Source organism: Marmota monax, unplaced genomic scaffold, assembly GCF_021218885.2.
Source record: "Marmota monax isolate L192 unplaced genomic scaffold, Marmota_monax_Labrador192_F-V1.1 WCK01_AAM20220418_F8-fsc00126, whole genome shotgun sequence".
NCBI lineage: Eukaryota > Metazoa > Chordata > Mammalia > Rodentia > Sciuridae > Marmota > Marmota monax.
Window position 1 is genome coordinate 791,928 of NW_026695245.1, and position 26,119 is coordinate 818,046.

Here is a 26,119-nt window from a genome sequence, read left to right on the forward strand (position 1 = left end):
AGAGAATTATTGCTGAAGTGGGACAGGAAGAGAGAGTGAGTTCAGAATTGAATGGAAAATAAACAGCAAGAGACAATAAATGTGGGCACCTTTCACAAATCCTGGCTGTAAATGAGATGGAGGAGGAAGAACAGCAGCTGGCAAGTACTTTGGAGTGGAGGGAGGGCTTGCTTTGTTTTCTTATTATAAAGCAGAGATTTGGTTCTTTTCAAAGATCTGAAAGACCGATGGAAAGAATTCAATAGCGAATGGATGAAGAGAGAAAGAAAATAATTTGAAGAACCTACAAGATTTGTGATCCAGAACAGCCTTGAAGAGGGAAGGGACATCTCTTCCATTGTGACAGAATGAAGGAAGAATTGTGTGGCTGCAGATATGTCCAGAGACTTTGAAGGGGAAGGTCATTTTAATGGTATCTATTTTCACCTGTGAAGTCAAAGATAGGGTGATGTCCTGAGCAGGGAGATGGTAGAACAAGAAGTCTGTGGAGAAAGGAGAAGCTATAGAAAGCCTGTAATGATGGGTTAAAAGAGAGAAAGAGAGAGAACAGAAGAATTGCATTTCAAATACCTCAAAAGTCAATTTAGGGTTGGAAGCCATGACTTTTTGGTAAAAATATGTATCTTATTTGGAAAAGTGTGCAACTGAGTATTTTATTACATCTTCACTCATCAATCAAATGAAAAGGTAGATACTTGGATTGATCCTACAGTATTACTTTATCAGAAAGTTGAATTTAAAGGTTAGGGAACAAGGATTTTTCTGCAAGCTATGAGAGTAAAGTCATGAAGCATTGAGGAAATAGCACTGATTTATGCATATACTATTTATAGATCTAAAAGGAGTAGACTATCAGTACAAGTTTTAAACATTTTTCTCACTTTTTTTGTTGGAGCATTATGGTTATACATAATAATTGGGTTCATCCCAACAAACTCATACATGCATAGAAATCAATTTCAGTTCATGATCCCCCTCTCCCCCTTTCCCCTCCATTCCTGCTCCTTCCTCTAGTCTACTAGACTTCCTTTCACTTATCTATTAATTTGTATTTGATTGTTCCTTATGTAATCTTATCCTTTAATTTTTTTCACTTTAAATAAAAGAAAATAATGTTTTATGTGGTGTCACTGACAAAGGTCCAAATAATGTTTTAGAAGTAAATGATTTAGAAATTAATTTCATCAAAAAAATCTCTTCTTTATTCCCCTTATTTTCTCCAGATTAATTTCTACTTAAATATTTATATTTTATATAAGGTTTTATCAATATTAGAAATGAGGAGCTGGCAACGGGTAGCGCATGCCTGTAATCCCAGCAGCTTGGTAGCCTGAGGCAGGAGGATTGCAAGTTTAAAGCCTGCCTCAGCAACTTAGCAAGTCCTAAGCAATTTAACAAGACCCTCAGCAACTTAGTGAGATTATGTCTCAAAAATAAAAAATAAAAAGGGCTGGGGAAGTGGCTCAGTAGTTAAGCACCCCTAGATTCAATCGCTGATGCAAAAAATAAAAATAAGAAGTAAAGAAAGAAAGAAATGAGGAAAATAAAGCACATTATTTTCCCTTGGTGGAGCAAGACTAGGATTGGGAGAGGGAGGAGCAGGTGGCAAAAGTTAGGAAAGGGAAGGAACATTTAGGTGTCTTCTGTACAAGGCAAGGGGAAAAATGGATCATTCCGAAAGTGTCCTTGAAGGAATATAGCATACTCTCACTGTAACTTCTTTCTTTCTTCACAGATTATTTTTAATGTGCTTTGAGTTTCAATACCTTTCCCCAGACCATGTCACAATGTTGTTACAATAAGATGATTGATGGGGAGAGGGACTTATTCAACTGAACTGGATTGATAGTCCCAGCACCATCAGCAGCAGCCTGTCAATCTGAATACATTAGGTTTAACATCCTCAAACTCACAATAACTACTCCTTTCTAAGTCTCCTTTACCAAAGTGCACACAGGACCTACAGGAAAATGAACATAAGAGACTCGAATTATAAATGCTACTTCTTCCACTTCATTATAAAAATAAATGAAAAGAAAATACCTGTGTGCTACCCTACCTATGGAAATTGACCAAATTTTGTCAGTGGATCTTTTGACCCTGCTAGAGGGGAGACTTTTCTTTTCATTTACTTTTCTTTCTCTTTATTTTTCCAAAGAGAAGGAAAGTGTCAGACAGCAGTTGTGTTGTCACTGCCAGAAAATATTATTAAATCATAACTACCACACCAGAAAGTATTGCCCCATAAGTTTAATGCAATGTCAGTTTTGATCTAGGTGTTTCCCTCTCTCTCCAGAGAGATGTTTAATCTTTTAAACAAAATTGAACTGAATGGATTAAAAAAAAAGGGCCTGTGGTAGTAAAGTGTCAGTCCTGTTTACCAGCCAAATAACCAATTAGAGACATCCCCATAGGTGAGTGTACAAATCTGAAACATTGGTTTGACTATGAAAATATTGATTGTGGAGGTGCAAGGACAAATAGTACCATTTACTTGAGAGAAAACTATTAGAAAATTGGGTCATACTACTGGAATTTAATGTTTTCAATGTAGATAGCTCTCTTTATTAAAAAAAAAAGTTCAGAGGGTGCAAAACCAGATGAGATCAAAACATGGTATAGAAACCAATACAGAAATGTAAGGGTTTATTAAAATCATCATTAGCAAAACTCAAAGATATTTACTGAACACAGTGAGTTCCTTAAAGTCATGATATTTACAAAAGTTTAATGAGACCTATTTACTTAGTCTTTTTGGAAATGACTTGAATGGTCTTTTTAATAGCCAAATGAAAACATAAAAAGGAATTAAAATAATTTGGAATATCGTAAAATATAGCTAATGAAAAAAGACAAGCAGGTATACATAAAATTGTGGCTAAAATATCACCAGCTAGTTAAGGCACTTTGTTAAAGGACGAATGTATGAGCTAAGTGAATGGTTGAAGCATTTGAGGGTTAGTATCATCCTGGCAGTTCTAAGAATCATATTATTTTTTTATTTTACTGGTGCTTAAAAGTTGTGAATTTAGAGTCACCATCTGCTAAAAATGTAATAGCATTTCTTGTAATGTTGATAATAAGCCTAATAGTTCAAAATTGCTGCTTCTGTCTTGAACATTCAGAGACAGAAGTTCAGAGAGGAACTGGCCAGTCACATAACTGTTAAGTGGGAGTTGTGGATCTAAGGGCAGACCTTCTGCGACTTTCCTTTGTTAATCCTTAGCAATTAATACTCCATACGTGCACATGAGCAATAGCTATGTGATAGCATGCTCTTTTCCTTTTGATTTTGTGGCCCAGATCTAAAAGTCTTCTACTTTTCCTGATTCACCCATTATTTTTTAAATTTTTTATTTGTTCTTTTTTAGTTATACATGACAGTACAATCTATTTTGATATATTTATACAAGCAAAACACTCCCCCACTTATATTGAGTCCCATATGGCTTTATAACTTTTGGCCACCCTCACCTAACACTGTCATTTCCTAACTGATTCTTGTTGACTTTGAGGGTTAATCCATGAGGGTTCACCCTAACACAGATTTGGAAACAACTTCCTAAGGCAAGTAGCTCGTTTGGTTCCACATATTTGTTGTCTGTTTCTTAAGAAGGAAATTTCTTATTTGTGTGCCCTTCCTCAGGTTTCTTCCATTTCTATATATTCCCTGGGCTGTAAACCATTTTCAGAGTCACTAAACTTTCTCTTTCAAAACAAACAAACAAAAGATTGAACAACTCTAAAATAGTATTTCATTTTACAGAAAAATCCATCTTTCCCTTTTTTCCCCTCCCTCTCCTGACTGGATTACCCCAGGAGTCTCAGGTTCATAACCAAAATGGATTTCTACGACATCAGGGAATTTTCTCCAAGAACCATGTTCTGTGAGGTGGCATTCTGCCCCTTCCCTAGGGGGCAACAAGTGGCTGTGGCTGGTTCTGTTTTGACAGCAAACTTACTTTCTTGTTATATTTGTGTTTTTAACACATATCTATTGAGTGATTATGGAAGATGCCAGAATGACAAAAATAAGGATGAAAATTCCTAGTTTTTCAGTCCTGGGAGGGGAAAATTCTCTAAAGACCCTTATCATTCCTTCAAAAGCAGATTGAAAATAGGTAGCTGGCTGTGAGCCGTTCTTTCCCCAGCAAACTTCCTTATACCCAGCAAACTTCTTGACTACGTATGTATTTTAATTCCATTACGTGACATTATCCAGTCTTCAAGATGAAATATTAAGATGTTTATGGAAAATTTTTCTGCCATTTAAACACAGGAAGGAAAGCTCCAGGCAGTAACTGTTCTCTCTGTCCCCTCCATTTACACATTAGAGCCCTTATTTGTATGCACCAAAACTAAACATCTTGCCAGGGGATACCTATCCCTTTGTGCCCTGCTAAAGAGGTGGCATATGAAGCTTGAAATTCTTAAGATGACAAATAGCCCTGCAGGTTTGGCCTCTTCCCCTGCTGCCCTGAGCTGCTGGCAATCTATTTCAAATTGTGTGTGCATTGTAGGGTGAAGTGTGTATCCAGGAGTGCCAGCCTCTCCCCGAGCAGTGTCCTATTGAATATGGGATTAGGTGCAAGTCTCCAGGGACAAACCAGAGAAGGAAAGTTTATACAGTCACCTGCGGCACAGGCAGATGAACAGAAGCAACCTCTACGTTCCACACGTCTTTCAAATGTTTGTGATGTCGTGTGGAATTTTGTCATATACTTTTAAAAGGACCAAAAAAAAAAAAAAAAAGCACCCTTCACATTTCTTTGGATGAGTAGTTCACCCATCCATGCAGGCCTAGAACAAAAAAAATAAATAGATCTGAATTTTAAACAATCTTGAGTTGAAGCTAGACTTGCTGTTTTCGTTTAAAGCCCAAATGGTACTTTTCAGTACAAAAAAAAATGTCATCCTTCTGAATCACAGGAGGGATGTGATAGTGGCGTTTGCATGGGTGGATATTTTTGGAAGCCAGACATCGCAACCTAAGCCCCATCGTGCTGGCTTCATGAAAACGTTGGCAGAGCTCATACCTGCCTTATTATTTTTTCCCTGTAAGGCTTAGGTATTTGTAAATGTGTGATCTGAATTTTGTTACATTTTTTTTCTTCACCTTTTGAAATTACTCTTTTCTCTATCTATCTAATATCATGTCCCCAGGTTTCCGCCTACTTGGTTTGAGAGCCGAGCTCAGTCTGCCTATGAATGTTCAGATCTAATTTCTTTCCCTAAAATATTTAGCAATGTCACAACAGAGTTCAAAATAACTGGTCAGAGTAGATCCAGAGATATTTTAAGTTCTGGGAAAAGTCTCTTACGTATCCACTGGAATATAATTGGATGATGCATATTTGAGATTGGTTTCTCACCCTCCATAGTCTCCCAGATGGAGACCAAAACCTGCAGTACCAATGTCCATGGTTCTGCTCGCCTCCCACCCCCAGCACCCTCACCCAGATTTAAATATAATTGATTCAACTGGACAATAAAACCTCAGTTAAAAAACCAGATAAACATAATATGTGAATAACTTTATAACTTTTTTAAAAATCTGTAAAAAATAGTGAACTGGGGAGTTTTAAAATCAAACTGACAGATTGGGGCTATGTAAACAGCCAATTCAAATAATTCCATGAAAAAAAAACTTTACATATTTTGCACAACAAAGGAAGAATAAAATTGACCCATTTCCACAAGACTTCAGAGAAGATTTTATACAAAAGACAGTAGATTGTCTACATCCTATAATATCATGCAAGAAAGAAGGGCTAACCCTGTCCTACTTTATATCAATATAAGATATTTAAGAAGGGTTTTTTTTCAATTTTTTAAAGATGTAGCAAATTCAACAATTATTTATTTATCAATTGGACTACATTTAATTTATTTGTATTTTATCTTCTTGGGGAAGCATTGCTAAATGTTTTTGAGATAGGAAACTATAGATCACAAATCAAAGGATAATTTAAATCAATCTGTGTCTTTCAGTTTTGCACAGAAATTAGGACAATTTCATAGAAATCTGAGTAAGTATATGTAGCAAAGAGTGATCTTTGAAAGTCCTGGACTCAAGTCCAGGATCTAACACTTACTTGGTAATCTTGGGCAAGTTTATATCTGATTTTCTGTTTCATCATTTATAAACTATGGAAAAAATGTTTTCCCCCTTTTACCCCGTAACAGATGCAAGAACTCAGTGTTTCAGTGTGTGTGTGTGTGTGTGTGTGCGTGCTAGTAATTTCTGTACAGGAACTTACCCTTGGTGTGTGGGTCATGACACATCTGCTTCTACAATACCTGAATCTGAGGCAAGAGCACCAGAGTAGATGCCCCTTTCTTTCATTGTAATCCCCCCAGCCTTGTGAAGGGCTGCAGGCACATGAATTAAGACTCATCTACACACACATCGCAGCCCCTGGGGACTGGTATCCTTTGGATACCCCCTTATCCCTGGGGCCCACACTCCAGTGATGCAGTCTGGTCCTCTCCTCTGGAGTTCTGATCTGGACAGAATTTGGAGAAAGAATTTGGCATTCTCTGTGCATAATCTTGGTAAGGTGTGGACTCCCAAGGTAAGCACCTTAACCTTCCTCACCCTCTGTGAAGATAACATGTCTGTAAGAGGGCAAGAAGGACCCTCTAAAGTACTGCCCCTGGCTGGGGAATAATCTCACCCCACAATTCCTGGGACTATCTTAAAGACAATGTTCTTTCCTTTTAGTTGTACCCCTAGGTTATGTAGTGGAGAATAATATCATTTTTGACCTGTGTAGAACATAGGATGCTATTAGTTTAAAGGAACTAAAAATATTTAAAAGATTTAAAACCTCATAACAAGAAATTCTGAGGTATAGTTTCCCTTGGTTCAATAATTCAGGGGCTCAGTGACAGGAATCCATAGAATGAGTTGTTTTTGTCTTCATGTCCCAAGCATTATATTCAGATGTGACAACATCCACCAACAAAAAAGGAGATGGCTTCTGCTATGTGTCTTTTTATTAACAAGGAAATCCTCTTAATGAAGCAACTCGTTCAAATTCGTCTCTCATGTCATTGGCCAAAAAAAAAAAAAAATCTCAAAATCGAGGGAATGAGCCCCCTATAATGATTACTTTAAAAGTGTCATGCATATTTTGTGAGAAGAAAGGTAGGAGAAATGATCAGGGCAGTCACCCAATATGTCTGTCAGAGTAGATAAAGCTAGAAGGTTACTAACCATCCTAGGAATGCCAGATTCTTAGTCCTGTGCAACCCAGTTCCCAGTGGCTGAATATGGTGGAGACACTCTTTTTTAATGTTCCCACTGAGTTTTTGGTGCTCACTTATACCCACCCTCTTGGACTGTGCTACCTCTGCCTTTCTGGCAGGCTGTGTCACTTGCTTTTCCTGAAATCAGTGCCTCATACTGGACATTGATAAAAGATCTTGCCAGAAAATAAAGCACATTGCCTTAGGCATTTGGGTGCTGTGTATTTCTCTTCCCTCCAGGAGTGTCTCACTCTGTGTAGAAAGGCCCACTCCCAGCCCCTGCTGGAGGTCACATGGGTTTAGCCAGTATACAGACTTTTCTATGGACCTTCCCTGCTCTCTCTCTCTCGCTCACTCTCTCTCTCTCTCTCTCTCTCTCTCTCGCTCTCTCATAATAAGCACTGGATGGTGTTTGCTTTTTGCTTTCTCCTAAATTCCAACTGTTGGCCAGCCTCTCCTGCACCAAAAAAAAAATACTCTAGGCAATTAATTTTTCTAGAAAACACAACTTGTCCACTAAGTTTGCGGAGGATAGTTTCATAAAATTACTCCTGAAAGCAATAAAGTAATAGCCACTGATCTAAGCCCCTTTCCTTATTTTCTTCCTTCGGTCTATGAAATATGAGCTTCCCTAACTATCTAAAGCCTAAACCTTTGATGTGGGTCAATGTGAAAGAAAAGATGAGTGTGATAAAGATTTTTTTTTTAAAGATAAATGAGGGAAAACTCCAGGCTAGTGAGAATAAAACTGCGCTGACATCTCAAAGAATAAAATGAAGCTCACCTCTGGCCTCCACCAGCTTACTTCCAGGCTAATGAGGCAATGATTAAGAGAATAGGGGAAAGAGCAATGAAATGTCCTTGTTTCTTCCAGATGAAAAGCTGAGCAGGAGTGTGTGTCCATTAGCCAAGTAAATTGCTATTTAAAGTGAACAAACGCAGACTTCACAAGCAGAGATTCTGACTGGACTCATATCTTTACCTTTCCAAATAAAATGTTCCCCCTTTGCTGCCTTCATGCAGAAAATTAACTCCAAATAATATTAAAACTCCTAATTCAATATAGGGTCGATTAATTTAGTCTTTAAAAGTAAATCTACCCAGGAAAAATAAGATGGTTTGGAATTAGTTAGCAAAAGTTGCTATTGAATCTTTTGAGGGTTTCCTTGCAGAGGGTATCTATATAATATTAACAATAAATGGTAAAGTTTTTGAAGCCTAGATGGATAATCAAATGTTGTCGACTCCAAGAGAGACCTCAGTTGATGATTCACTAGTTTTAAAAGGATAGATCATTGGCAAGTGTCCACTCTACTTTTGATTGCTAATCTAAGCATAGGGTAACATTTTAATACTCTGATTAAACCAAAATATGCATTTGTTGGCAGAGCTGGTGCTTTAAATGCACCCCAAATGATAATATTTTTTATTCTTTAAAATGAAAAAGAGTAAGCTTAGATGCCAAAGTGCTGGATAATAGAATCTATTTTCAGATATAGTTGAGAAAAGCACCTTAAGGAAGAAGGAATGTAGGTAAGCCCTTGGTTAATATGTATATCAATAAATATTATTCTTGTGAAAATAGAAAAGAAGTTGTTTTGACTATCTATCGTTGCATTAAAAAATGTTCCAGAATATAGTGGCATTTAAAAAAAAAAACACCTATTTTGCTTGCAGTTTTGTGGGTTAAGAATTTGGGAGGAGTTCCACTGGGCAGTTTATCTGATATCCACATGACACCCATGTAGATGGGTGGAACTGAAGAATAATTCCCAGTGTGTTCATCAGCTTTCCATTATCATTAACCAAATAACTGAGATAACCAACTTCCAAAGGACAAAGATTTATTTTGGCTGATGGTTTTAGTATTTTCCATCCACAGTCATTTGGCCCATTGCATTTGGGCCTGCCATGGCAGGGAGGGCAAGGTGGAACAAATCACTCAGCTCATTGGCAGGGGGTGAAAGAGACAAAGAGACCAGAATCCCCCAGCCCCCTTCAAGGATGTACCCCCCAGTAACCTATAACCTCCCACTTGACCCTACCTTTTAATGGATTCTAGCACCTTCCACTAGCACTAAGCTGAGAACCAGGTCTTTAATAGATGGTTTTGGGGGGAAATTCAAGATACAAACTTCAGAATCCAGGATAGTTCCTTGATTGACACATCCAGTTTCTAGGATGGGATGGCTGGGAAAGCTGAGAGTCACTTATGTAATATTTAGGCAGCTCTCTTTCTCAATGCCATAACAATCGCCAGGTGATCCAACTTCTCACACTGCATCTGGCTTCTCCAGAGCATGTTTTCAAAGACTCAGGAAGTAGAAACTACCTGATTCTCCAGGTCCAAGCCTAGAAATTTACAAAGCATTATTTCTGCCTAATTTTACTGATTAATCAGATTACTAGGTCTGGATGGCTTCTAGGAAATTAGGTTCCTACCCCTGGGTCCTGGCCTGGGCATGGCAGGCACCTGGCTGGCTCTGGCAGATCCAGGGAGGCTCTGCTCTGCTCTCACCTGAGAGGCCAGGTTTCCTGAGGAGCCAGCTAAGACTACCACATGGGTTTGTTAGGAATGCTGTGTGAGGGGTGGGGCAGGTGGCAAGGCTAGGGGCCACCAGAAGATACTGGGAGAGGAAGAAAGCAACCTGGGAAGAAGGCCATTAGGCCTAGGGCAATGGAACAAACCAGCTCAGAATAAGAGGCTGAAAGAAAGCTGCCTGGGCACATGGTCGAAGCTCATACTCACACACATCTGTACCTGCAGTGGAAGTTTCATGAACCAACAGTCATTCCTCACTGTGTAAAGTGCACTGAGAGCTTCTGTTCCATTCTATTCTTGAGGTGCTTTGTTTTATTTGCTTTTGCTTTGCTTTGCTTTGCTTTGCAGAGCTGGCTGTTGACCAGTGAAGTAGAGCAAGTCTATAATGCTGGTGGCTCTGGAGGTTGAGGCAAGAGATTCAGAAGTCCCAGGCCAACCTGGGCAATTTGGTGAGACCTTGTGTCAAAATAAAAATTTTTTAAAGGGCTTGGGATGCAGCTCAGAGATAAAGTGCTTGCCTAGCATGTGCCTGCCACAGTCCAGCTGCAGCAAAATAACTGGGGGTCGATGAGCAACTTGTATAGATTGATACAGCAGGAGTGGGAGCCGTTTATTGTAGGACAGGAGGGGTATATATACATCCACACAGCTTATCTAATTAACATAAACTCGATACAGCAGTCAACTGATAAGGAATCTCCACACTTAATGGCTTGCTGGCCTTACTTCACAAACCACTCCCTCTGGCAAAATACCAGGCACCATCCTGACTTGTTTACAGACTCTAACATTTGCCAGGTCCTGGTTTCAATCTCCAGTACAGGAAAAATAAAGAAGTTTTAGTTTTCTAGTGCTGATGACCCTCTGAGAACAAACATGCCTTTCAAAAAAGCCCTCTTCCATCCCTCTCCAAAAGAGGAGGAAACAAAGTGCCTAATACAGAGCCTTTTCTCCTACTTCATGAATGCAAAATGTTCAGGATGCTACAAAATCTCATTTTCATTCTAAAGAGTGAATAAATATATTACAACAACATTCTCTACAAAATAATTCATTCTGTTTTTTATTTTACATAATGAACACTTTGAGGACATTTAGAATATTATTTTCTTTCAAAATGATTATTCACTCTTAACTTGGTAGAAATGTGTATTACACAAAGGAAAGTACATTTCTGCTTTAGTCAGTAGCTGGAGCTAATGTTATTAAAACTAGTGTTCCCATTTTGCTGAGCTATTTAAGACCTGGCAATAATGGGTATTTGCTTTTGCCAATCTGACTTCAACATCTAAAGGTCTTCCAAAAATCTTCTCTGCCAAGAAATGACTGCCTCCAAAATGAGATCCTGAATATCAAAAGGTTTAGTCTAAGATTTAAATCTCCCAGCCCAGTGTTGGGAATCTGAAAGGGACTATTGCTTGTCGCATTAATTATGTGCATGTCAGATGGATCGAAGTGGGAAGAAATTCTGTACTTGAGAATTTCCAAGACAACCTAAAACGATTGTTCTTCATACTGATTTTGCTTCTTCTTTGCAGAAGGGTCAGCCCAGGGGAAAAAAAAACAAACCTTTGAGCATTCGTTTTTTTCTCCATGCTATGACGGATGGCAGACCCTAGGGCTGGGGAGTGCAGATGGAGAGTCAGCTCTGCCAAGGCAGATGGTCAACCTCAGAGGCCCAGATTTATCTGTATCGATATGTTTCTGAAGGGCCAGTTTTTGTATCTCAGTACACACTGTCTGAAGCCCCCAGTTCTCAGTGTGCTTACAATGGCTCGTTTTGCCCAAGCATCCTAGCAACAGATCAACTAACAAAATAGAAACAGACACAGGAGCAAGTGGAATTTATCTAAACCTGCAAAAGGGCAGGGAGGATTCCCCCACCATCCAGAGGCTCATCATTAATGTCAGCTGAGGCCACTGACATTTCAATAGCAGCATAAATCCAACCACAAATGATAGAATAAAACTGTTGGCCTGTTCCTAGTGTTTACCAAACAAAAACTATACAAGTTGTAGTCCTATACAGACCATTTTAGACCAACTAATTTTTAAATTGGCCCAGTTAAACTTTTCTATTCCTGTCCTTACAATAAATCAAGTTCATTGTTAAAGGTCCCACCATTTATTGGAAGGAATGGAGGAATGGGGGAAGGGTTCTTCTGATTTTTCTGAGCAATGCTCCCTGTCTATTTAGACCACATCGGACTATTGACAGATCCATAGTTGCTGCTCATTCCAAAAGTGGATAGGATTGGAGCCATAAACCCATGTGGCCTTGGCTCATGATTGGGAATTTTGATGTATCAATTTGGGTTTCACTAGCCCAACTTGTATTTGGAAAAAAAACAAACAAACAAACAAACAAAAAAAAACACCAAGAGGAAAGGAAAAGAATTCAGTAAAATGAAAAGCCACTTCTCCCTTAGAAACCAAGGGAAGGCAAGTGAGAGAAATGTAATTGAGATGTCAAGAAACACACAAAGACTGGGAGCAGTGGCACATTGCTGTAATCCCAACAACTCAGCAGATTGAGGCAGGAGGATCACAAGATTGAGGCCAGCCTCAGCAATTTAATGAGATCCTAAGCAACTTCATGAGTTGCCTCAAAATACAAAGGGCTGTGAATATAGCTCAATGGTAAAGCTCCCTGGGTTCAAATCTCAATAGGAAAGAAACAAAATTCTCAAAGACTGAAACTACAATAAATGAAGTAATTGACGTTGAAGATAGAATTGTCATGCAATTCTATGTATCACCTGATACAGAGCATCCCTAAAGACAAATACCTAACAATACACTATTTTCTCTGCCCCATGCACTGAGGCGAGAGCTTTATAAACATGAGCATATCATGTACTCAGAAAAAGTAGGAATTAAGTATTCAACCTTCACAGTGACCCTGCAAAGTAGGTACTCATATTACCCCTGTTTCAGGATGAACACATTTCAACTTGGAGAGGTTAAGCGATGTGCCCAATATCCATTGGTATTTAACTGGCAGAGTGACAAACCCATGCTCTTCAGCACTCTATGGAATGGCCCTTCATCATGATGGCCAATAACCTCGGACAGGATGAAAATCTCTGGGCTCATATTTCAATTCTGCCATTCACTAACTCAAATCTTGTGCATATTACAGAAAGATTCTGAGCCTGCTTTCACTCCTGAAAAAAAGGAAGTAATTATCATCAACTCTGTGATTTTTAGGGAAGAGTGAATTAACTAATATTTAAGTGGCAACACAATGCCCACCTTTTAGTAGGTACTAAATAACAACTAAATCACTTTTTAAGAAACTCATTCTGAAGATCTTCTGTGGCATTCTACTTCTGAACTACTATGATTAGATATTCACCAATTAAAATAAGTAGTTGATTTATTCAAATAATTCAATAAACAATAAATGGCTAGTAAAAAACAGTAATTTCCAGAAATATTTTTAACAACATAATTTACTGAAACACTTTCAACACCTAGGGACTAGTTGTAGATGTCTTATAAAATATCCCATTGCTTACTTCTCCCTGCTCTCTCACCTCAACTATTTGGTTTTTTGGCTTCTCATTATTTATTTGCCACTTAGTAGTTTGGTGGTTTGGCAAACTACTTTATGATTCAAGATTGTTGTTGTTATTTTTTTTAACCTGAAGTGGTTATATTTGTATCATAATACTGTGCAGATAAAATGAATTATTCCATATAATATGCTGATAACAATGATAGGTATATGGATATTGTTTTAGAAACATTAGCTACTATTATTAGTGTGATTATAAAACACTCTACTAATATCACTTAGAAACAGGAATGAAGTAAAACAATTTGGTTCTAATTCATTTTCAGTTGAAATATCAGAGAGAAGATAATAGATGATAATTACATAGACGGTAGATATTGAATGTGTGTGTGTGTGTGTAAATACACACAAACATAAGCAAGAGAAGAGGAGAGAACAAGAAGTAATATGGAAGGTGAAGTCCCTCTCTGCTTTCTTCTCAGGGTTACATAGCCCACAGGGACCCATGATTAAGATAAGTCAGTCTTAACTCGAAAGTCCATGTTCTTTCTCCTAAATCATGCTGTTTCCTGTGGGAAGAGAAAATCTTGCATTTAAGAGGATTTTATGTATTCATTTTCCTCTCTCCTTACAGACCAAAGCAAGAATAGTTGGTGTATCTACATTCAATACAGGAATAATTTTGAAATTATTTTAAAATACCAACAAAGGCATTTTTAACTCTGATCACCCAAATATACATTCGGAAGACTGCTTTTCTCATGAATGTTGCATTATACTAGATAATAGATAAACATAGCAACAGTGGAGAACAGAGCTTTAGGTCTGGCTCTAGAAATCCACCTAGCACTATAACCTCGTTGCCCTGTCTACGAGTTGAGGCACTTGAAGCAAGTAAACCTTCAAGCCCCTTTCTCTCTAAATCCCTATAAAATAACCAGAATTAAAACCCTACCTCCTTCCATTCTCCTAATTAAACCAGAAGTGTAGAAGTACTACAGTTTCTAGAAATATATTGACAGTGTTTTTCCATTATAGTCTAGATGAAACAAAAACAGCATTAAAAAATACAAGGGAGTTAGCATTGTGTTATCTGGGGATTGTCATGCCCTTCCCCCACTTTTTTTTAAAATAAGGAACATGTGCACAGTAATTTTCTTTGTCATGATTCTATGCCTTCTTCATAGTGCATTTTGCCAAAGAAACATCGGACATAAATGAACATTCTCAGGTATCCTAGCAACAGGATGTGATTAATAATACCTCTCAGAGCAGGGCAGATAAAATGCCTGAGAGTGAACGCAAACTCAGAATTGGCTACTGAAAAATTGGTAGTGCAGTAAGGTATGCTTGATAAGATTCCACGACAGACTTTATTATACAAAGATGGAAGCAGGAAAAAGTGAGAATATATTTTAGAAGGGAAACTGTATCTGAGCATGAAAATGTAGTGTTTTGTGTGCACTGTATAATACATATGCACACAATGCATGTGTGTACTAAAAAGCACACACACGCAACACACACACACACATATACAAGACACTGAGTTATAATGCAAATGCCCCTTCTCAATACTGATAAGTCATCATTGAATTGCTGTTTATATGCCTGGGGTTTTAAAAGATCAGAAACAATCACTATGATTAAGAGACTGCTTCTCTTCTAAAATACTGAAATGTACTATAAATTGATAGCTATTTGATGTTTCTCCATGGAACAATATCAACACCTCAAGTCTAAATAGCTTTTAAAAATATCAAGACTCAGTTTATATAAATAGTCTTGATACTTGGTATTTAGTGTTCAATTAAACACATTTTCTCATATAAGAAAAAAGTTTTACCTTGCAAATTCAATTTTTATGAGATTAGGTTCCATTTTCATTTCTCACAGGTGGAGTGCTGCATTTAGGTTTAAATAGAAATAAGATGTAAACCATACTTAATGTTTTGCTTTTAAACTAGAATCTGTGATAAGATAAAGCATAACTAAAGCAGAATCCATGTTCATTATTCCAAAAGCCTCTCTGTTATTTTATCACCCACTTTTCTAATATAATAGTTTTCTAAGTTGTCAGTTGTAATATAAATATCTGCTAAAAGCTCTATTCAGGTTGTACTTCCACTAAATTTTAGCAGTACTAAAATTTGCTTCATACTCTTTCACATTTCAGGGTGGGTTGGAGAGAGACACAGCTCTCCATATGCCAGGTTGATCTAAAGCATTTAGGTTCAGGGCTTGGTGCTGGACACAGGCAGGCAGAAAGACACAGGACTCAATGCAGACTAATCATGAGCCAAGCACTGGAGGGAGTGCTATGACAATGATATCAAGAACTAAAGACACCTGGGTATTTTTCCTAAATAATTAAAATCATCAAACTATAGCAATTTATGCATACATAAATTGCTCATAACAGCACAATGCAAAATAGCCAGACTATGGAACCAGCCTTGGTGTTCATCAGTGGATATATGGATGAAGAAACCATATATATACACAATGAAATTTTATTCAGCCATAAAGAAGAATCAAATGGTGTCATTTGCAGGAACATGGATGGAAATTGAGAGCATTATCTTAAGTGAAATAGCCAAACTCACCAAGTCAATCAATGTATGTTTTCTCTCATATGTGAAAGGCAGAGAAAAAAACAGAAAATCAAAGAGAATTCAGTAGAGTGGAAGGAAAGGGACCAGAGAAGGGAGGAGGGAAGGAAAAGGGGAAATACCAAGGAATAATTTTGACCAAATTATATCATTACATCATGTGCATGTACTAATATGGAACAATAAATACCACCATTATATACAATTACAGTGCACCAATAAAAATATGGGGAAAAATGGCTAAAGGGCCACAGAGAAGGGTTCTCAATTTGGTAGGCACAGAGGGCTGAGGGAAGTGGCCCAGAGGAGGAGTCTTCACCGAAGGTCTGTCAAGCTTCAAAGAATGAATAGGGTTTGGATAAGCGGGAATGGCATGGTGGGAGGAATAAGTGGGGAGCTGGAGGGTATGTCATTCCTGGCAGTAATAGGTGAGTGTTCTGTGCCTGAGGATAGCAGCAAAAGGTAGGTTGTGGCCAAATCGTTCAGTCATAAATTTCATATTAAAGAACATGGATTTTAATCTTCAGCAGATTGGACGACAAAGGTGGAAAAACCATTGAAATCCAGTAGGAGCCTTTAGAATATATATCACCCCAGAACAAGATATCAAGTTCATGAACCAGGGGGATGGAGTAAGAAAGGAGAAGACAGAAATGAAAGGCCTTATCGAGTGAGAATGTAAGAGACTGAGGGAGAAAAGAGAAGCTGAGCAAAAGGGTGCAGGATATGGTTCTTTTTAAAAAATAATTAGAACTTTATAGTTATACATCGTAGTTGGATTTACCCCAACAAACTCCTACAAAGCTGGAATTCAATTTCAGTTCATGATCTTCCCATTCTCCCTCCCCTCCCCCACTCTCCTTCTTGTACTCTACTAGAAGTCCTTTCAGTCGTCTACTTGTTTACATTTGATTGATTCTTTTTACTTATACACGAAGGTGAAATTCCTTATGGTATATTTATATATGCACATACCATAATTTTTTAAAGAATTCATTATGCATTGAGGAGGCAATTGTTCTCAGGTTTCATGTTGGGATGCTTTTCTTTAGCATCATTGAAATACCTGACAAGAACAATTAGAAGAGGAACAGCTATTTTGGGCTCCTGATTTCAGAGGTTCGCCCATGGTAGGCTGACCCCTTGCTCTGGGTCTGAGGTAATGACAGAACATCACAGCAGAAGGGCATAGTGGAGGAAAGCTGCTAGTTCATGCAGCCAGGAAGCAAAGCAAGAGAGGGCCATGAGCCAGGGACAAAATATAGTCCCCAGGGGCACACCCCCAGTGACCTACTTCCTCCATTCATGCCTCACCTGCCTACAGTTATCATTCAGTCATCCATTCAAATTATTCTCCCATGAAATGGATCAATCCACTGATTAGGTTATAGCTCTCATAATGTTATCATCTCACCTCCAAATATTCCTGAACTAACAAATACATGAGCTTTTCAGGGCACACCTCATATCCAAACCCAAGGGATGCCTACCAAGAATGAGCAGTTTTGTAGGGGAATGTAATGATTTAAGGACATGTGTTGAAGTACAATCGAAGATGCATAAGTTTCCACTACTCTTAAAACTGACGTAGATTTTGGAGTTAGAGATGAGGATCTCAACTAATTTCTTACTATGAAATTAAATATGGAGAGAATGAATAATAATCCATACAAGAAAGATAAACTGGAAAAGAAACATAGCAAGCCATTTCCATTTAAGCACTGCAATCTGTGTCATTTGATGATTATAACGTTGTCTTATGTATGTTTTTATTTTTCTAATTTGAAGTTTAATGTATATATAGTGAAGAATTGAAATCTAATTAAGTTCCTTTTAGAGCTAATCACTTTATAAATCTATTATTATAACATTTATATAGCACTCTTCAATTTACAAAGCCCTTTCCTCTAACACAGGAGCCAGGAATTGTTTGAGATTTCAGTAAAAAAAAAATGCTTTAGACCTGTCTTGCCTCCCTTCTGAATCATTGGACCCCAATATTTTATATGAATTTCATCCATTTTTTGCTGGCTTACTCTATGGATTTCATCCATGCAGCAGGTTCCATCCCCACTTTACACATGAAAAAGTCAGAATGACTGATTTGCTTGTAGTCAGCATCATTATAGGTATGTTATATTGAATAAGTGATACAGTCTTTCATATATATGCAGAACAATTCCTCCAGAATTAACAGTTTAAAACTATAATAAGTTTGTATTATCGCAGTTTCTGGGGGTGGGGATTTTGTAGTAACTGAATGGATGGTTCTGGGCCCAGGTCCTCCATGAAGTTGCAACCAAGATGGCAGCTGGAGCCTGAATGGGACATTCACATGCCTGGCAGGTTGATGCTGGCTGCTAGCAGGAGGTCTGTGTTTCTTTTTGGCTATTAATAGGAGGTTTTAAGATACAGGGACCTTTCCATAGGGCTGACTTGTATGTCCTCAAAATATTGTCAGGCTTTCCCCAGAAGGAGGGATCCAAGAGAAAGCTACAATTTTTTTAGGGCCTGAACTGCAGGTCACATGCTATCATTTCTGCAAAATCCTATAAGTTATATAAATCATCTAATTTAATGTGGAAAGGGACTCTCCAGGGACATGAGTATCTGGTGAAGGGAAGATGGGGATCACTGGTAACACTGACTACCATACTATCTTTATATATCTCAAATACTTTCACTTTCAACTTTTTACAAAGCACATCTTATTTCATTCTGATGCAAATTATAGACTCTCAAAGAGACATTTTTCTGTAAACATAAGTCAAGTTTCGCATGCATTTTTTTCATAATTTTTATTGGTGCGTGATAGTTGTAAATAATAGTGGGATTTGTTGTTACATATTTGTACATGCACACAACATAAAAATGTAATTCAGGTAATATCATTCCATGCATTTTTTAGAGTTTTCAAAAATGTTTGAGGCTTCTAGTAATCATAAGTGTACAATCAAATAGTCAGCTGTGGCCTATCCAATAGTAAAATTAAATGAGGAGGTACATCACACTTGATAATAAATGAGAGGTTTAAGTGAACTAATCATACCATTTATCTGTTTGAGTCATTAAAATAAATTACAACAAAGAAGGCCTCTGGAAACCACCCAAATGAATAGAATGTGCCATCAATCAAGGTGCCAGTTAGCTGAATTCTACACTTTGAGTTGTACATTTTCTTTTTTTTTTCATTTTATTTATACATGACAGTAGAGTCTATTTTGACATATATATGGAGTATAACTTCCCATTTTTCTGGTTGTGGGTTATACATTTTCTACCATGTATTTTAGAACTTTTTAAAGACATGCAGGCCTTGTAGAAAAACTTGAGTAAAGTTCACATGTAGTTTTTATGTGTTACATAATGTCTTAAAAACCAGCTTCAACAGTGAAGTATTGATAGACTAAAAGAAAGTGACTCTGGAAAGACGACCCTTATTTACCCATGAAAACTGAGTCTCTCATCTCAACAGTGGTGTCCACACACCATCACCATGGTGTAAAGCGCCTTCTCTAAACTCTTAAGCATGCACAAGCATCTCATGAATTAGCAGAAATCTTAGTTTGTTTCAGCTTAACCTATTGCCCCATCTGGATGTTGCTAAATTCCTTGAATGAGAAGCCATATCCTCAGCTTCACCTTCCTCACCACCCACTTACCCTCAAGCCTTCACAGTCTTTCTTGTGTTCCTTGTCCCCTGTCTGTTAGAATCACTGCCTCACAATCTGTCAACCACTGTGCACTCAACAGTGTTGGATGCTGTTAGAGCTCCCACCCTAGACTTCCTGAAAACTCTTCTGTGCTGTGTGACTCTTCTCTCATTTGATCTGCCTTGATCTCTGCTGTTTCTGTCATCTCATAGTCTGACATCACAAAACAAAAGTTGCATTTTTGTTTTTTGGTTATTGACCTCAGCCCACTCCTTTGTGCCATCTGCTTTTAGGCCTCATCCAACCACTTTGTTCAACCAATAATGGGTATTCCCTCATCTCTAATAGCTCCCAGGCTCCAAGTCCTTATAACACTTCAAACTCAGTACGTCTAAACAGAATTCATCATGCTGCACCCCACCACATCTTATTATTTCCCCAAAATACATCACTGTGCCCAGAGTTATCTAGTCACCTGGGCTTCTCCTTCTCCTCTGCAACTCACATTTTGTAAATCACTGAGCCCAATTACATCTGCCTCCCCGCTGTCTTCTGCATTCCCTATTTCTCTCCTCTCCACTCCCTGTATCATGGCCCATTCACCCTTTCGTCACCTATTGCCTAAAGTCTCGGACAATCCTCTTCCTTAGGCACTGGTATTAGTGTTCAAATCCTGAAAGCAAGCCCCACAGTATGTCTTCTTGATCAATTTTCCTTGTCCACCTTGCCCATACTATTTATTTCCTTTGCCAAGAACCACGCTTTTGCCTATTTCAGATTCCCTTAATCTCATGCATAACCTTAAGATCCAAATCCAATACTCCTTTCTCCATAATTTCACAGGCACTTCCTTCTTTCTTAAAAGAATTGCTTCATCCTCTTGTATCTTTAAACGTTCTGCATCTTTTGGTGTACTTCTCATTTCATGTTAGATTGTCCTTTCTATCCTTCAAGGTTATAAGAAATCACAATCTTATTTTATTTAGCTGTTGTCCTCATAGTGCTTTCCATGTGGATTTTCATTTCGTGGTTTATTGTTTAGTGAATGACTCTTGTTAACGAGCTTTTTAAAACCAAACAGCATAATTAGTACATATTTACCCAGTTTTTATAAATTAATATGAAGGCATTCTTTCATCCTTGAGAACTGTGCATGACCACCTCTGGAAGCAATCTGGACGTGGGCTGAAATAGTGGTTGTGTTTGGAATTGCCAAACACATCTTTCATCTGAGTTACATCATGCTCTCTTGACCCCACACTGCAACTTATCTGCCACTTCTCATTTCAGGAAGAGTGGAGAAGAAAAGAGAACAAAAAGCAACTTCAGGTAAGATTTTGTTTTAATTGGCTCCAGCTTTATTTCCTGTTTATTTCCATCCTTAAAAATCTCTAGCTGTAATTTAGTGTTCAAAAATTCACATACAGAGCAATGGCTTATCGTCCTTGAATTGAACAATATTAAGTAATTTAATATAAATTAATACACTTAGCCCTTTTACTTTGACATTCGTCAATTATGTCCTTTTCATTCTATATATTCAAAAGAAAATGAGATGGAATGTATAATTTTTCATGATTATCTATCCAAAGGTAAGTCTTACAACCAGAAATTTTAAAACATAGACATTGCAATAGTTGACAACTAGTTTCTTTCCCCCAGATGTCTATGAATCTCAATTGTTTCAAAAACCATTTGTGTAATTGATATGTTTCAGAACAGTGTTAACTACCTGAGAAGAATCTTTACATTTGGGAGAAATTTTTTAAATGTTTCCACATCTAAATTCTGTAGCCACTCAGAGGTGAATGATGTTTTGGCAAAATGTCAGTGAACATAAAAGGGGTTGATATTTACTAGCTAATGAAAAAATAAACTTTTATATTTCCATATGTTCATTACTTTGTTGTGAGGTAAAACAAATTTTCACTTACGAAGTAAATCTTTATGATAGGGACTGACTTTCAGCTCACAATGCCCAGATATTGCTAATAATCATAGAGAATTCTCATTTGGCATATGTAAATATTTCCATCTCCCTTCGTAAGTCCCCATCAGCCCACTATTCCTATAAGAATTGGAAGGTGCTAATGTAAAGAAACATCTCAACACTACCATCTTTCAACTTCCTTTTTGTGTGTATGCTGGAGGGGGTTGGGGGGAATCTGTTAACAAGGTTTTATTTATGTTTCCAAACAGCCAGTATATTCTCCTATAGGAAACAGTCTAATTTAAAAGTGTGTAAATAGCATAAGTCCCTACCTCTTTTCTCCTCCTTAACTTTAGCATTCATCTCAAGCAAGTGGACAATTATTCTCTGTCCAACTTCCCTGTTAAATCTTGTTGTTTCCATTCTCTCTGATGATCTTTTAAAACCCAATCATGAATACAAAAAGAAAAAAGAAAGAAAGAAAGAAATGTGAAGGCAAGAAACTGTCTGGCCTCCTCACAACTGTGATTACTTCCATTATTGCTCCTTGAGGGGAAATTATTTGTGCTGTTTCTAAAATGCTATTGCTGTGCGGCTGTAGGTACTGGCTTCTTAATTAAGGAAACCTTTTAGTTTGGAAGAAAGCTAAATTGACCAGAGTTTTCAACCAAATGCCTCTTTAAGTTCCTTCCATAGGGATCCTAAAGTTCTATGTGACCAATGTGACAAAAACCGTTAGAGACAGAGGCAGGGAACAATAGTCTACAGGGTTTTGAGGAATCTCCCTTTACTAATGGAGCTAATTTGCTCCATGTGATTCAACTTGTCTGATTTCTATGAGAAAAGGAAGTCAAGGATAACTAATGGATAAAGCCCAACTTATTGGGGAAGTTTGGAGAACTCCTTATTAGTTCAAACAACACAGACCATGCCCTCAAGAAATCTGTATGTGTAAAGATAGTCAGGATTTTCAAGATCCAGACACAAATTTTGCCAAAATAGTCATAAATACCCCCAATCAATCATTTTGTGACCCTGGCCCACATATGCCATCTTCAGACAAAGTAGGTGCTTAAGAGACCAAGAAGAGAATCATGGGCATCTCTATTTCTTCCTTCCTGCCTGCACTTTGTTGCTTGTTCTCTTAAAATTCTATATTCTGCCCCCTGGGTTAGACACCCCTATTGTTTACAGCTGGGTCCCGTCTCTCACCTGAGGAAAATCAATGGTAGGTCCTGGGCCCTTTCAATTTATCCCTATCCAATTGCACTAATCATAATGGAAACCAAAGGATTCAGAAAAGTATATTGTAGATAAATATATTTCCCATTCAACAGGAACCCACCAAGTTCCTCATAGTTTTTGTTGGTTAATTTTTTGCTTAAAGAATCATGCATCTAGATGAAAGTTACCCAGAGGTAAGTTTTTGCTTAGGATAAACAATAACTTCCTAACAAGGCTGGAAAGAATAAAATTACGTTAGTAAAGATGTACAAAATCTAGGCATCTGTTACTCAGCTTTTCAGCACTATGACCAAAATACCTGACAAGATTGACTTAGAGAAAAAAGGATTTATTACAGCTCTTAGTTTCAGAGGTTTCAGTCCGTGGTTGGCTGGATCCATTGCTTTGGGTCTGAGTGAGACACAACATCATGGTATGTTGAATTGTTTTTCCAAAATGGCAATGAATGTTGCCAAGTTATACATATTCTCTTGTGAGTTCTCTGTGGCTTGTGTAAAACAGCATCATATTGGAAGCCATAACTATGGCAGAGGAAAGCCACTCAGCTCAGGCAACCAGGAAGTGGGGTAGGGCAGAGGAAGGGAAAGGGACATGGCACACCCATAGTGACTTACTTCCTTCAACCTTGATTCACCTGCCTACAGTTTCAACCACCTCCCAGGAGTCCACTCAGCTATCAATGGATTGGTCCACCGATGAGGTCAAAGTCCTCAGGTCCTCCCAAAAGTCCCACCTCTGAACACTGCTATATTGGGGACCAAGCCATCAACCCATGAGTAAGTCCTTGGGGCACATTCCATATCCAAATCACAACAGCACCCCTGTAAGGAATGTTGGCAGAAAGAGTCTGGTTAGATTATTCCTAAGGTTCTTTCCCATTTTATGTCTATGGTTCTACTTACTGTTATTACTTAATTTAAGTGAGTCTTTTATGTGTTAAAAATCAACACACAAAAAACTTAAATGGCTCACATTTTACTATTTTAACTAAGTGAATCATGTTCTAAAACTTAGGCTAATTTATTTTGGACTGAGTTTCTCATACAGAATATATCTCAGGAGGCTAAGACTGTGAAATAAAATTGTCCTATAGTCTAGCAACTTGCACTTGGAATCAGTCTGCATTCTGATTATAATCCTAGTTACAGTTTCATATATAATGCTGTTTTCCACCATCCAAGAATAACTCATAAGAGAATATGTATAATGTGGCATGATACATTATCATTTTTGAAAAATAATTCAAAGCATATTCCCATTGACTCAAAGTTTGGATACCAATACCCTGTTCATACAACATGGTCAGAAAAATCAAAGCCAAATTTGACTACTTGGCTTGGTGAACAATTATACCACATACTTTAAAATATGGTGGTATAATGGCAACTGGACAAAATATGAAGAGTCAAGTTCTTGTTATCATCCATTTCCCTTGAACCAAGGGGCACTCAACCACTGAGCCACATCCCAGCCCTTTTTATATTTTATTTAAGAGACAGGGTCTCTGAGTTACTCAGACCCTTGTTAAGTTGATGAGGATGACTTTGAACTCATGGTCCTCCTGCCTCAGCCTCTCAAGCTGCAGGGATTACAGGTGTGTGCTACCATGCCCAGCCATTGATTGTTTTAATGACCCAATTTCTTCACCAGAAACATAGAAAAAGCTGGGTGCATTGGCACACACCTGTAACCCCAGTGATTCAGTAGGTTGAGGCAGGAGGATGACAAGTTCAAGGCCAGTCTCAGCAACTTAGCAAGACCTTATCTTAAAATAAAAAAACTAAATAATTCAGGGGTAGAAAGTCCTGGGTTTGATAGCCAGTACTAAAAAAAAAAAATAGGAACAATGATCATTTTATATAAAAATTCTACTAAGTTTGAAGTACCTGAATTAGAAGAAATACCTGCGTTGAATCCATAGAATTTTTTTTTGGTGGGGGGTGGCAGGATATACCCAGTATTGAACCCAGGGGCACGAGACCACTAAGCAACATCCCTATCCCTATTTGTATTTTCTATAGAAACAAGGTCCTACTGAGTTCCTTAGTGTCTCCTTTTTGATGAGACTTGGTTGAACTCTCAATCCTCCTGCCTCAGCCTCCCAAGCTGTTGGGAAGTCCATAGAATTCTTGATATTAAAAAACAACTTAGTATAAAATACAGTGAGAGGAGTGCTTCATAAGTTATTGTTTAGAAAATCTGTTAGAAGGCTTATTAAGGTAAGTAAGAGACACCATCTGTTAAGTATATATTGTTCCCAATTTTTCCAACAAGAATCCTTTCAACTTCAGTTAAATATTAAGTAAAGAGCAGTCCTAGTGGAACAGAGAATGGAGTGATCAGTAGAGATGATAATACATATTGTAAAATGAAGCTGTATACTTTCTATTTATGGCATTAGAGCATCCATAAAGTTAGCAATGGTTTGTTCATTTGCATAATCTACAGTTACCAATAGTGAAGAACAGTGCTATTGTTTTTCTCAACTCAAAAGGTGAAATTTGTTATTGGAAATTTAGCACACAGTAGAACACCTGCTTTACAAACTCAGTCCTTTGGTATCTACTTTAGACTGGGCTTTTTTGTTTCTTGGAAATGTTTTGAACAGCAATAACACCTCCAGTTTAAAACATTTTCACACACTTTCAATATGTATCCCTTCAGAATAAAATACTGAAGAAAAATTTCCACCTGTGAGTGAATAAAATGTTTACTTTCTTATATATTACTTATTTATTGGTTGTAAATTTTCAAGTAGATACACACTTAGCATGGACTTCTTCTGTCATTACCATTTTTGTATATTTTTGTCATAGTTCCCATATACTATCAAAAATACCCTCAAAATTATGTATGAGGAAGATCTAATTTGTCTTAGTTTTAATTATCAGTGATGAACATCAAACTTACAAAGTCAGCAGTACAGATAACATTTGAGAACCATCGTTTTTTAAAAGTCCAATTTTTGAACAACAATATTTTTTTAAAGAGAGAGAGAGACAGAGAATTTTTTAATATTTATTTTTTAGTTTTTGGTGGACACAACATCTTTGTTTATTTTTTTATGTGGTGCTGAGGATCGAACCCAGCGCCCCGCACATGCCAGGCCAGCATGTTACCACTTGAGCCACATCCCCAGCCTCGCACACCAATATTTTGTAATATCTCTCTGTATTTTACTCTCCTTTGAGAATGATTATTCCAAATAATCAAATTATTTGAAAATGTTACCATTCCAACATGTTTATGTCCTTCAAAAGCTTTTTATTTTTTCCTTGAAGCCATGTCATTTGGCAGCACAAAAAGTGCAGGAAAAGTATCTGAGGCATTTGTAAGTTGATAACATTCAATTTTATAAACATCTTC

General features: G+C 37.6%; 1 protein-coding gene across 10 annotated transcripts in view; it reads left to right on the plus strand.

Annotated features, from left to right (window-relative positions):
* The window catches only part of Chst9 (carbohydrate sulfotransferase 9), a 268,994-nt gene that overhangs the window by 87,874 nt on the left and 155,001 nt on the right, over positions 1–26,119 (plus strand). For 5 of the 10 annotated variants that reach the window (XM_046433284.2, XM_046433295.2, XM_058578256.1 and 2 more), the window contains one exon: positions 20,869–20,907. The exons of 2 other annotated variants lie outside the window; for them this stretch is intronic. In XM_046433284.2, coding sequence (XP_046289240.1) covers positions 20,869–20,907 — 39 coding nt within the window. Of the gene's footprint in view, positions 1–20,868; positions 20,908–23,397; positions 23,530–26,119 lie in introns of all 10 variants that reach the window. 3 more of the 10 variants (XM_046433314.2, XM_058578258.1, XM_058578257.1) reach the window with 1 other exon arrangement.